A 13733-nucleotide genomic window follows, 5' to 3' on the forward strand; every position below is an offset into this window, starting at 1 on the left:
ATTGCACTGTTTTAATATGTCTCAGTGATTTTTTCCTTTATCTCTTTTAGTCTAGTTTTAAAGAAACCTTCATGTACGACTTCTTCAAATCATTCCAAGAAGACAAGTGTATCGAAAAAGTTAAAAAGGTATTTTGTTCATATACTCAATGGTCCATAACAAATGCTAGCGTTTATGTTTATTTCTCATTTCAAAATGATTAAAGCTGAAATCTTTGTTAATTCTGTTTTCCAGTTTCTCGATGAGATCTCCTCAAACGTCAGCAAGGAGTCCAGCGGGCTCGAGGACGCAGTGGTTCTCAAAGAGGGGTGAGTGAGCCTGGACAGGATCAATAGGAAGGAGACTTGAAAATAAAGAGAAAAGACTTTTTGGGAAAAAAAGTGCAAAGAAGCAGTCACTGACGTCGGTGACGGTCAAGTAGAATTTAGCAGCAGACTCAAAACGGCCATGAAATAAATAATAAATATTATTTTTCGGTACGATTTGTGTGAAGTCAGAATCATTTTTTAATCAGTTTGACAGTTTAATCCAAATCAAAAGAACAAGTGTTTACCTCCAGTAAAACATGGGTTAGTGTTTGAACCTCAGTCTTGTGTGTGTCCTTTATAGGGAAGTACAGAAACGTGCGCAGGGCAGGAAACGCCTCGGGAAGAAAAACTTTAAAAAGAGATGGCTCAGAGTGACCAACAGGGAGCTCTCCTACCACAAACATAAAGGTGAGACCTGTTTCTGTCATCTCAAACAAACACAATCCAGAGCATGGACCATAATCTCAATCTGAGTTTGTAATCTCATATTACACATTGCTACAGCTGAACTGACACGGAGTGTGCAGGTGTGTTAAGTTTAGGCCAATCCTCACCAATGTAGTCCAAGGAGGGAGACGAGGGATCAGCTGTTGAGGTTGAATCAGGAGAATGCTTCACTTTTAGAGATATTAATAATATTAGATTACGTGGTTCAAAATCAGAGCGGATTTTAGTCAAATAGCAGGCGACTGCCATTAAATGACAACCAGGGCTGATGAGCTGTGGCGCTGTGCCATATTGAATACAAATACATCCATTATGAGAACACGTTTAATATGTAGTTTGTTATTTACCAGATAAACTACAAGACTTTTCTAGATTGCTATTTTTCACGATGAGTGTTTTTGGATGATTTGTGATATATATTTGTAGCTTTTGATGTGTTGTATTTAGTATGGTGTACTTTTGAATGTTCGTTGAGTTGTATTCGGTATATTTTTTTAATAATATTGGTTTCTTTTCATGGAGAATTACTCTGTCCCCCATGTGGGACAGTTAGAGAGGGCCTGTCAGCTCTCCTCTGATTGCCTCAGCCTGAGAGTGCATTGTCTCTCACAATCACCTGAGAGATGAAAGTGCTTGTGTCTTTATATTGCCTGCTCTGCTTTGTGGTGATGATTTTAAAATGCCTCACAAAGATCTCTGTTAGATCGTTGCGAAATTTACTTTATTTACTAAACCTTGCTTGTTCGTATCATTAAATGACAACCGTGGTTGATGAGTTGTAGCATTGCGCCATATTGTATGGTAAAATACATCCATTGTGAAAATACAAATATGTAGTTTGATATTAACCAGATAAACTACAAGACCTTAACTACTGAAAAATCACCTGAGATCTGGATGTAGTTAAACGGCCACCCTAACTACTGCAAATATGAGTTAAACAAGTAACTGAATCCCAAACGCTGCGTAATATAAGATCAAACTATCAGAAGATGGCTGCACGCAGGGCTCTCTATCACGGTGCTATTATTAACACTACCAGAAGATGGCACCAAAGTAAAAACCTTTTTTATTCTTGCACACAGTGGAACTGCCGATGTTTTGGTTGGATTTGTTTTCCAAAAGTTGAGATGTAACAATGTTATGTTGTACAAAGTTAAATAATTCACAGGGTACACTTGTGATTAAAGAGCCCAGTATGAAGTATCTAATTCCTCATTGTCACATATGATATCACACAGTTTTAGGGCTTTTTAAAGTAAATGTCATCTTCTCAAGGGAGAGGGTGTGCTGCAGCGCGATTTATTAAAAATACAGAGTGTGATGATAAATTAGAGTAATTGTCTGTCACTTTGAGCATCCAGATGTTTCAGGCTGAACTTGTGTTACTATTTGACTGCTTAAAACAAACATGTTTTAGAAAAGATAGAGGATTAATATTAAAAACTGAAATCAGTTTGTGCAATGAAGAACAGCTTTTATGCTCCGTGGAGATATTTGTCATCAACAGAAGTTGGATATTTGATTGGTGCATCACATTCTGACTTCTCCATCAAGAATAAATTGTCAGAATTTTGTATTGAGAGTTGCGTATTTGTATTTGTCTGTATTTGAAAGCTGCATACAAACCTCTGGAGTTGATGTTGTTTTCATGTTTCCATCAGACCTCTTAGAGACACTGCAGCTACAAGAGCAAACAGCTAGCACTAAGTTTACAGGTCATAGTTTTTTAGTGAAAACAATATCCACGTCATATTCACAAAAATGTGTTGGAATCTTTTTGATGGCACCATTTCTGTTGTTTTGGATGGCAGCAAACGCCGCTGTCTGGACGTTTAGACAGCAACTGGCGCCAAATGCAGTGCTTATTTTTTTATTTTTTTTTTTGGGATACTAACCCGACATTTAGTCTGAGAACTCAATAAATTTGATAGTTTGAAACATATTGCCATCTTAAACATTTAACATTGGAGGCAATTAGCAGATGCTGATTTCAACAGAAGAAAACAGCTTTTATTGCCGTCAGGAATGAGAGATTTGTTTTTTCAAAAGTTGCCAAAGAATAAATTGTGTGAAGCACTTTGGCTCACGCTGTCAGACGGCTTATCGAAAGGTGTGGAAGACACAGAGCTTTCATTCATGTCTTCTTATATTTGCTACTTTTACAAGGAGCACACAGTTTAACAAACTAAAAACCTAAAACATTGATTGTTGATACCTCTGACCATCACTGTTTGTTACTCTTGATATAACATATGTATGACATATTTGACAGAGTGACTGTTTTGTAGGGAAAGAGGCCCTCTGCATCATCAACGTCAAAAATATCCAGGCGGTGGAGAAACTGGATGAAAGTGCCTTTAATCGCAAAAATGTAAGTAAACTCCCATCAGACACACAGCCATCACTTTATAAAGTATGGCCTCTTTGTAATGGTAACTTTTCACCATGTTGAAATTTTGATTTTAGGTACAATTCACCACCACTAACTCTGACTACCATTAGAGGAGATGGAGGTGATAATGAAGTACAAGCTTCCCTGGGATCAATGTGCCGATTTATCGATATAGTCAACAGCTCATGTATTTCCTTAGAAAACAGAACTTTTTCAATACTCATGATAAAATTTTACCAATTTCCAAATCTGGTGTTTTCATAGAATTAGAGTGTGTATGTGGAGGTAGCTGCAACATTAAACGTATTTTTTTTTTTTTTTAAATGCATGTATCTCTTTGTGTCACTCTGTGTCCCCTCTGTAAAATCTGAAGTTTTTATGGGTCTGTGCAACTCAGGCAGAGCTCCTCTTTTTTTCCTCAGCAGCAGTTTGTGAGTTGTCGGTATATGATTGACCTGTCAGTACCATCAGAGCTGATCACGTCAATCGGTGGATAAGAGGAGAAGCTGTTGCGAGTGAATGCAAACTTTTAGATTTTCAGAATAAACGGTTCAATTTCACTTTCACTGTGCCTGATGCTCTGAAATAAATCAGGACAGATTGTAAAGACCTGTGAAAAGATCATACCGGTGCAGCAGTGTGATTTGCACCACCTGCACCTGATCAGGCTGAAAGTGCAGGCAAACAAGGTCTGCCTTGTAACAACCTTTGGTCCGCTGTCATCGTGAGCATAGACAGACCTTTTGTTAGTCTTTTAGGAATTCGAAAGTGTCGTGGAAATAACCTGGGAAATGATGAGTGGTAACTCTGTCTTTCTGTCTTTCGTCAGATGTTTCAGGTGGTCCACTCTGAGAAGCCTCTGTATGTGCAAGCAGGAAACTGTGTAGAGGCCAGTGAGTGGTTGGAGGTCCTGGGTCAGGTCAGCCGCTGCAACGAGGGGCGCCTTTCCACCTTCCATCCATCAAACTACACCAGTGGAGCCTGGCAGTGCTGCAAAAGCCAGAGCAACAACGCAGCGGGCTGTAAGCCCTGCACAGCGTGAGTCTTTGCCCACATCACTACCACCATGACAACAAATACGTCATCTAGAAAGTATTTAATATTCTTACTGCTGTTTTGTGGGACATGTGTTGCAGATCACAATAAAGACTTAATTAAAAGTGCACACCGCTGTTTTGAAACGCTGCCACTGGTGGTTAATTTCATTAACCATCTTGATAAAACTCCAAAAAACAGAGCTGTAACAAAAAACAGTCACATCGAGTACAAAGAGTAGAATTGAGACCCAGCTGATATAAATTCTCTAAAATGGCAGGTGGGCTGTTCAACAGTAGCTGGCAAAAGCTTGTGTTGATCAACACACAAGCAACACTCTTAACATAGCGCTGAAGAAACGTAGGTTTAAGTTTGAAGCTTTCAACAAATTATCTTTGTAAGCAGATTTACATGAACACAGCATCCATCTCCTCTAGCTGTTTGATGGCACTTAATATTCATGTTCTTCCCAAATCTAAATAGAAACATTTCTAATGGATCAACTGTCCAGTCACAGTGTGATAAAAGGTCGTTCGCTGTTCAGTTTTACTTTTTGTTTTCCCTCTTGTGTATTTTTTGTTAATCCTTTAATTGATGGAGCTTACAGAAAACGTCCAGGGCTCAGCTGGATTTCTGTTTTTCTTCTAAACTCCGCTCTTCCCTCCAGGATGAGATCTTCTTACTCTTTTGTTGTCTCCTGTTTCAGCACCGTGCTGGCCAACCTGCAGCTGGACATCGACTGTGACCGGGAAACAGAGAGGATTTTCTCCCTCCTCTCCTCAAACGATACCAAGCTCCAGAACATGGAGGGTCAGTATGTGTTCATGAGACACTGAGTTTATTACAGTGAGCAGGATTTGACGATCACACTTGTTGTCAGATGTCATTAAAAAAGTGCACCGTCGTTTGAGGTCATGACCTGCAGTAATGTTTTATGTATGTGTCTGTTAACGTCACTGTGATGTGAGATAGAGCGGAGGTACTGGTTTTTATTGCTTTGTCTTGACTTTAGTATGTTGGAACAGCAATTAACTGTGACTGCTGACTTTCAGTTTTAGGGGTGTTAGCTATTTTTCCCGGTTTCCAAAAAGAGTTCAGACTCTGTTTAAAAGCGGCTACAATTTAAACACTGTTAATCTGAGGTGCACGCTTCTATAAAAATGAAGGGACAACAAATATGATTTCCAATGCGGTGAAACAACACACCAGTCGGCCAGTAGTCTGTGTCGTAGGTGAGCGTCCATCATCTTAGTTTTTTTGCGGTTTGGCCTGCATCGTTGGCATAAGGTAGACCTGTCAGTTTTTTAGCATGTCTAATCGATTGACGGAGCCTGACGGTGAGCTAAATCACCCTTGTTTGGCATTTACTCAGCTCAGAGCATAAGACGAGAAACGGACGTAAGGAATGTAAATGAGATTTTATTTTTTTTAGCCACTGAGCTCTTAAGTCGACACAGTTCATATTTGCTCATGCTGTCAGTCTTTCGGTATCAAGGATTCAAGCGTTCGGTGTCATTCGAGCCATGTAATACATGATAACAACGAAATAAAAAACTCAGGTCTCATAAAATAGTAACATTATAATAAATAAAAACACTGTGATAGCAAATAAATAAACAGATCAAGTTAGCTGTGAAGTATGTAAATATTAAAATCCTAAAATCTTTTTAAATGATGAATACAGACTACTGCTGCCGGCTGGTATGGAGAGTTATTTCCTCTCACGCAGACATTAGGCAGTAGTTGCTTGTTGGCTGTGGTCTTCAGTTGAGCTACTTTTTGGTGGAGACACAGGAAGTTATGTGACGCAACGGTCGGCCTTTTGTGGCCACCCGTTCACTGATGTCAGGTTGGTGTGTCTGTGTCTGAGTTTTACGTCTTCGCTGTATAATAGTGTTTCCTCATTGCAGATGCATGTGCCAGCATGGCGGTGTACCAGGGCCCTCAGCGAGAGCAGGAGGAGTACTCCAAGTTCACCATTCAGGAACCCAAAGAGACGTTTCAGACTCTCAAACAGCTCCGAAACATCATGGAGGAACTTCAGAGGCAGCACAACATCAGGAGTGACACCACGGCGCAGTACGGGAGCCTGTAAGTCTGGACCGCTGAAACCACGTGTTGTGTTTGTACTGTAATTCATATCTAACGTGTGTTTGCGTCTATGATTTGATCTAAAATTTTATTCGAGTATTTTCACCTCATGTGTTTAGGACTTTTTAATGTGTAAATTTTCTTTTTTTTTCCCCTTGTAAATCACACTGACACACAACTAAACTGTTTTATTATTACAGCTGCGATCACTCACGCATCTTTATCTTCTCTGTTTCAGGGACAACCCCATAGTTGGAAAAACCTCTTAACCCGGGCGGGAAGGTGTGGCCTGAAACAGCCATACCAGCAGGTGCTGGTGCACCACAGAGAGCCTAAACGGGTCCTAAAGGAGCCCCTGGAGTTGTCCCAGTGAGAACACCCACTGTGTGTCCAGGAGAAGAGCGAACGATACACGCTGACCTCCATTATGAGTCCACTACAGCAGTGACCACCTAAGAAGGGAAACCGGAACGAGCTTCTCTCCTCGGCCCTCAAAATGAACAAACCCTTCGGTGTTGTCTTTGGCATTATGTTGCCTCATCTCCTCCCCTCCTCCGGTCCCTTACACAGAGACACCCTCCCTGTCGTAATTTATGTCCTCTTTGGCGTCATCAGCTGTGTGAAAAAGGCATCATTAGATGGTGTGTGAATAGGCTGCTAATTGTTTTTTTAATTCACCCATTATTTTATATCCACAGCTGTGATGATGCTCTCCCGAATCTTTTACGGTTTTGCTCTGACATCGGTTTTCAGAGCGGATTTAATAATCTTTCTGGAGGGTCGTCCTCAATTTGTGCCCCTTCTATCTTTCTCTACTCTTAGTGTCCTTCCTCCTCTGAACAAAATGTGTGTTTATATTTTCAGAGTTCAGTGAAGTAGATGAAACCGATCTGCCTTACTTTGATGGATGTTTCTTTCACATTAAATGCTGAGGGAATAATGCAGAAGCACTTTAAATATTTGGAGCACTCCAAATGGAAATTATTAGATACTTGGTATCAGCTTCCCCCATTTTGATCAGTTACATGATCTTCAGTACGTTTTGTGTTTCATTCCTGTACAATAACATTTATAGCTTGTAGATTTTAAATATTTTTCTTGACCAAAGACAATTTCATAGGTTTGACTTGAAAAAAAAATAATAATTAATGTATTTTGAATACAAATGTTTTAAAAATGGAGACAAATTATATATAAATATATATTTGGTTTCTGTGTATGTTTTTGCTAATATGTTCTTTTACTTTTTAGTGACTTAAAGGCTAACTTTAGCATTTTTCTACCTGGAACCTATTTTTCCATCTTTTCCCGTACTGAGCGAGAGCGCCGCTGTCGCAGGCTGCAGTGTGACCACTCAGGGCATTTGTGCACCATCAGATCTGTTCACTAAAACTGCTTGTTTTTGACAATAACTGGCTCATATTGATGTAACGTCTGAAAACATTTAGGAAAGGAGATAGACCTTTGTGTTAAAGAGGAAGATCCATTTTGTTTAACCAGAAACAACCCTGAAATTGACATCACCAAAGCCACCAAACTTAATTTAAATAAACACTAATATTAGCGTCTATAGACCCAGCATATTTTCACATCCAGCAGTGTGAATTTAGGGTTTATTTCAACTAAAACAGTGGTCTAATGATTACTAGAGCAGTGAAAAGATGAACCAAGACTTTTTTTTTAATGTGTGCTGCTGCTGATGATGATAAAATTACTGTTTATTTAAATTACGTTTGGTGGCTTTGGCAACAACAATTTCAGGGCTGTTTGAGGTTAAACCAAAAGGATCTAATGTTTAATAAAAAGGTCTATCTCTGTCGGGATCCTCTCCATAATGTTGTCAGACACAGAAACAGTCTGAGCCTGTCAGTGGCAAAAACAACCAATTTTAGTAAATGTAAACTGACAGTCCCCAAATACCCAGCGTGGTTACATTGCAGCCTGTCCCGCAGCTTTCGGCTGTAGAACTTTCACTCAATAATTGACAAATACAAAAATCGTTATTCCCGTTCGTTCATTCGGCAAATGAAAACATGGGGGAAATGGGGTCCATGTTGAAACTGAAGTTGGCCTTTAAAGCGAGCAGACTGCATGCGTTCAGTGTGGAACCTGATAGCACATGATTGTGGTGTAGAGTTGTAATTTCTTGTCATTGTGAATCGTATTGGTACGGTGTACATCAGATCTGTGCTGTCATGTTGAGAGCATTGCAACATATCTGTAGTGGCTTATGTGAAAAACGGAGGAAACGCAGAGAGGAATCAATCAGAATAACAAATTATCCCCCACGCCGTCTCTAAAAATCAGTCCAGACAATCACGGCAACCGACAAACACAACGTTCTTTTACTTTTCAAACCAGCAGCGCTCCAGCTGCTGTTGTACGTAAATGTTTTAGAGAATTTGTGTGACTTGTGGCACAATGTGGCTTAGTTACTCACAGTTAGCGGCAGCCCTCCACTGCCAAAAGTCTTGTTTTTTTTGTTTTTTTTTTATATTAATTGAGATAATTATCATGCTCTTGATTTTACTCATATCCTCGACACATTTTTATCCCAACAATCATATCTCGCAGAATTACTGCTGCATCTGATCAATACTGTTAGAGAAAATAGTCCATGAGTTGTCAAAGTGAATTCAATTCTTAACACAAATTATCAGAGCCAAACATGATATCTTGAAACTGCTTAGCATTTTTTTCAGTTAAATATATGAAACTGATACAAGCAGCCAAATCCAGCAAATTTTTAACATTTTTACTTATTTTTCTGTTGGTTGACTTATTGATTAATCTTGATTTTTTTTTATTTTATTTTTTTTTTTTGCGCTGGATAATAATCATACTTTCTTCGATCCAGTCCTTGTTTTTGTCTTTTTGTTTTCCATCATTTGCCCATCTGAACAATGAAGTGCGGAAAAGATACAAAAGAAACTTGAATTTATTTTAACAAAAGTTGTACATTTAGTGCCGATAATACAGGGTTAACCATGTTTGGGTTTTTTTTTTTCCCTGTTTAGTCTTTGGTCCGTCATTTATTTCTAACATGCATGTCTTGTGTATTTAACATTATATTTTTCTAGGAAAATGTTTTTGTATTTTTTCTCTCTCTTTTTTTTTTTTTTTACACTTATTGTGTTGCTTTCCTGCTACGGTACCTTGTTCTTTGTCTGCAGCACTTCTTTGAGATTTTTGTTTTTGTCCCCGAGTTGTTCCCTTTACTGACTGTATGTGGTTGTAGCTGCTGCTACTTGTTGATAGCTTATCGCAGTGTTACTGAAGTGAATATTGTGTATCATGTCCCACAGACCTGCAGCTGGCACTGACTGCATCCACATGCAGGTTGTAACTTAATGAGCTGCCTAATCAGAGCCAAAATACAACTGTAAAATGATTGATTTTAAGAAATTGATCATGGGATGCCTGTATTTGTAAAAAGTTTTCAGTTGGACAATGTTGGAAAAAAAAGAAGACTGGACCAAATTTCATCAACAGTATGTGGATCGTAACTAATCACAGCATAAAATTATTGTTATTGTATAAGCTTGCATGTCAGCTCCATTGCTAGTTTCAGTAAGGGCCAGTAAATAAGCGGTTAATGTCTTCTGGTTGTGCTCATTTTCATATAAAGGTGAACACATTTTGGGTTGTTAAATCACATTCATTGGTCAGTGAATTATGTTTTTATCTGCTTTTAAAAAGGGATTCGTTTTTCCAGGTCGGCAAATTGTCTAAAATAAAAAACAGTCCTTGTTAGTATTTGGATTTGAGATGCATGTTGAGACGCTTGCCGTGGCCTGGATGTAGTTGAAGTGCATTAAGGCAGCTGTTTTCTTGACATTAACTATCTTATTAAATATTACCTGAAAGGGACATGTTCATATTTGCTTTGAACTATCAGATGAAAATCATAAATCAAGGTGGCAGCCAATTTTGCACATGTGCTGTTTGTTTCTGAGCACTTAATATTAATTACAGAAACTAGAAAAAGTCCAGGGTAATGCGAGAAAAAGAAACCGTATTTATTTTGTATTCTGTAAATCAAGCTTACTTTTAAAGCACGACAACAATATACGGACGTAAAATTGCAAAACAATCGTTTTGTCCTGCCAATCAACTTAATCTGTTCTGTAACAGCACAGAGTACAATATCTGTTTGAAGATTTTATTGGGATGTTTTTCTGAAATCTAAAAGCTTCTTCCTGTCCAGCGAATCTTCTCATCCTCATCTCATCTCTTCTGAATGTCTCCATACTGCTCCAGTGCAATGTCTGGTCTTTTTATACACATTAAATCTTTTTATTTTCCATACACGGTCTTTTTTGTGTCCATTTGAAACAATTTACAATAAACACTTTGCCAATGCTTCTCATATTCATGGAGTATTTGTGCTTGCATTGAAAAGCCAAAAATGTTTTGACTGACTTGAGTCGATTTCACATACTGTCGGGAAAAAAAATCTGAAATTTATCTTGTGTGTTAGGATGTCAACTGTTTTGCATAAATACAAAAATACAAAAATCAAAACAAGATTTAAAGGTCCAGTGTGTCGAATTTAGGGGGATATACTGGCAGAAATTGAATATAATAAATATGTTTGGTGTATAATTTTCCTTAAAATACAAAAAGTTTTGATCTTTAATACCTTAAAATGAGCCATTTAAATGTAAATGTGCAGCAGCTCCTCATTTACGGAGATCGCCGTGTTTCTCCAGCAGCCCAGAATGGACAAACCAAACATTAACTGCAGAATGGGCCATTTGTGTTTTGCATTTTCGTGTTGGCCAGTTAGTTAGAAGCTCCTCTGCAACAAGAGCAAAAACAGCAACAACAGCATCTACAAAAAGAGCTGATTTTTTTCTTGTATGAAACTGCTCACATTAACTCAGTTCATCCTGCTTTCTCCTGAAAACAACCCAACACAAACAGCTTCAGAGTTACACTGACACGTTTTTTAAAAGGTGTAGAAACATCCAGCCTTTACTTCTCTTCCGCAACCCAGCTGCTTTAAAATAAACCTGCTGCACTTCAAAGCAAAAAGCTGCGCACAATGTGCGTGTCATGCATAATGTATAGAAAAATTATACAGTTTTAATTGAAATTCAATAACCAGCTGTGAAAATATTGGCCCATTATTTCAGAACCCTTTAAGTTTTGTTTGCATTTAATTTTACTTTTTACTTTAATCTGTGTTTTTGTCCCCAGCTTTGGCTCTTGTGAAACTTACAGGCATTATTATATTTAAAGAAAAAAAAGATGTGCTGCTTTGCTTCTTCCAGAGTCTTCTGAGAACACAAAGATTGATGGAAAAAAAAAAAGCTGCAGCCGTTTGGCTTTGCTGATAAGTCAGCAAAATCTCCCTGTTAAGAGAATAAAGGCTTAAGGCAGTTTTTGGATGATAAACTCACATTTAGCTCTCTGAAAAACACCTAATAAACTACACACAGCCTGTCCTTCTCTGTCAGATCTGCTCCACTTTTATCTTACACATTCCTTGAGTTTTGAGCTACTTGTGAGCAAAGCTGCAGGGGAGCTGACGAAAAATGGGATGTGTGACGGGGAAAAGGAAACACTCGGTGAGAACGTAAATCAGAGGCCTCTTGTGATGACAGCCTACTCAGCCACACCAAAAAAAGGGTTGACAGGAGCTTCCAAACTGTAATAATGGCTGACACAGCATTACAGCTGAGCGTTGCATACTGTACACTGCTATGACTTCATCTCATGGTTTTCTTTTGTAAACTATGAGAACTTTCTAAATCTGAGTTCGTCTCATACTTTGCTTCATGAACAACCTGCTGCATATTCCCGTCAGCAGGCACTGCACAGACAGACTCCAGGTCAGGTGAAATTGAGCAGGTTAAACTGTCATACCAGAGGCTCAAAATAATCATACTTTGAGAAAACTTTCCTTACGCCAGTCACAATCACAAGAACAAATAGGTTGAATTTATAACTTTAACTAACAAGTAAAGACTTTTTGACACATCTACAAATCTACCAATGCCAACTGCCTTAGAGAGACGTTTTTTCTCAGTCCACATGGCTAAACCCACAGCTGATGATGAATGAACGAATGCCTTTATTATCGTTGTCAAAGATTTACTGTCTTTCCTTAAAAAAACCTGTTCCATTCACTCTGCTCAAACACACTCACATACTCACACATTAAGATAAATACCTGTTAGATAAGATCAATATAAAAAATGAAATGCCGTGCAAATGATAAAGAACATATGCAGTGAATTAAGATTATTGTGTTGGTGTTAGGGAAGGGAGAGGGATTGGGGGGTGAGAGTTCAGTTCATGTATTATTTTTGTACTACTACTAAGAAATTAAATTGCAAAGCATTTTGATTCTTTGCAAGTATCACAAGTTGTCACATTTTGGTCATGTTCACTTCATCATGGCTTACACCAAACACGATTGGCTGATTGTCATGTAAGAAGTGATACGTAAACAGATGTAGGAGCCAGGAAATGAGTTAAAATGAGATGTGTAAACTAAACTTAGTGCTTATTTTAAGTGTCACAATGGTCAAATTATTGTACACTACGGCAATTTTGGAATTGTTGATTGTATATCATATAGAGAGCAAAGTTATTATGCAAATATGATAATAAATGTTCATTTGGCGCTATTGGGTGGATTCAAATGCAGGAGACAACAGGAGCTCAAAAAGATGAAAGGAACAGCATCAAAGATTAAAGACTCATCAAAGGTAAAGGAACAACTACACTAATGAGGGGATGAGGTGCAGGTGGAGAATAAAAGCGGAGATGCTCAGGTGAGGGGAATAAGGTGATGAGACGCAGGAGGGACTAACGAGGCTGATGCAGGACAGGTGTGCTGATGGGTAAAAAAGGGAAATTCAGCACAGGGACACAGAAGGGGGAAAACACAATACCTAAAACCCAAAAAACAAGAAAGACAGTTTAATTAATGGATACAATTTAAATGAGTCTTACATGATGGATTAGTCTTCCAAAAAGTAATCAGGATACAGACTGTGACATGTGGTGCTCATCCACCTGCCTTTTAGGTCTCAGACTAGATAAGTGCCTGTTTCCATGTCTTATGGCAAACATCTATCAATGTCCAGTGATGGACGTTGGACAGAGACAGGCTACCTGTTTACCTCATAAAGCTTAGCTTAGCTTAGCATAGAGACTGATATTTACTGTCCAAAAGTAAAAGTCACACCAGTCTTCTCTCAGCTGTCACTGCAGAGAGCCAACAAGTGCATTTCTAAAAATGAGGTCAGCAGAGAGAGCTGATTTTCTTAAAAGCAAACTCAAGACCTACCTTTTTAGTTTGGCTTTTAATTAAACTTTAGCTTTGTTTTTAATTGAACCTTATTTTCTACTGACTATTTATATAGTTGAACAATTTCACTACATCATTTTATTATTTTTAACATGTGTATTGTTTTAGTTTGTGCCATTATTCTTTCATTTAC

At 38.3% G+C, this 13733-nt stretch overlaps 1 protein-coding gene across 1 annotated transcript in view; it reads left to right on the forward strand.

Annotated features, from left to right (window-relative positions):
* The window catches only part of rasa2 (RAS p21 protein activator 2), a 35856-nt gene extending 25209 nt beyond the window's left edge, over positions 1-10647 (forward strand). The window contains exons 17-24 of the mRNA XM_042486996.2: positions 51-128; positions 235-308; positions 610-716; positions 3047-3129; positions 3980-4188; positions 4892-4995; positions 6096-6276; positions 6515-10647. Coding sequence (XP_042342930.2) covers positions 51-128; positions 235-308; positions 610-716; positions 3047-3129; positions 3980-4188; positions 4892-4995; positions 6096-6276; positions 6515-6545 — 867 coding nt within the window. The 3' untranslated portion in view covers positions 6546-10647. The remainder of the gene's footprint in view (positions 1-50; positions 129-234; positions 309-609; positions 717-3046; positions 3130-3979; positions 4189-4891; positions 4996-6095; positions 6277-6514) is intronic.
* Positions 10648-13733: the final 3086 nt, after the last annotated feature.

The sequence above is a fragment of the Plectropomus leopardus genome, chromosome 6 (genome assembly GCF_026936395.1).
Source record: "Plectropomus leopardus strain MGB_pleo_1.0 chromosome 6, ASM2693639v1, whole genome shotgun sequence".
Classification (NCBI taxonomy): Eukaryota; Metazoa; Chordata; class Actinopteri; order Perciformes; family Serranidae; genus Plectropomus; species Plectropomus leopardus.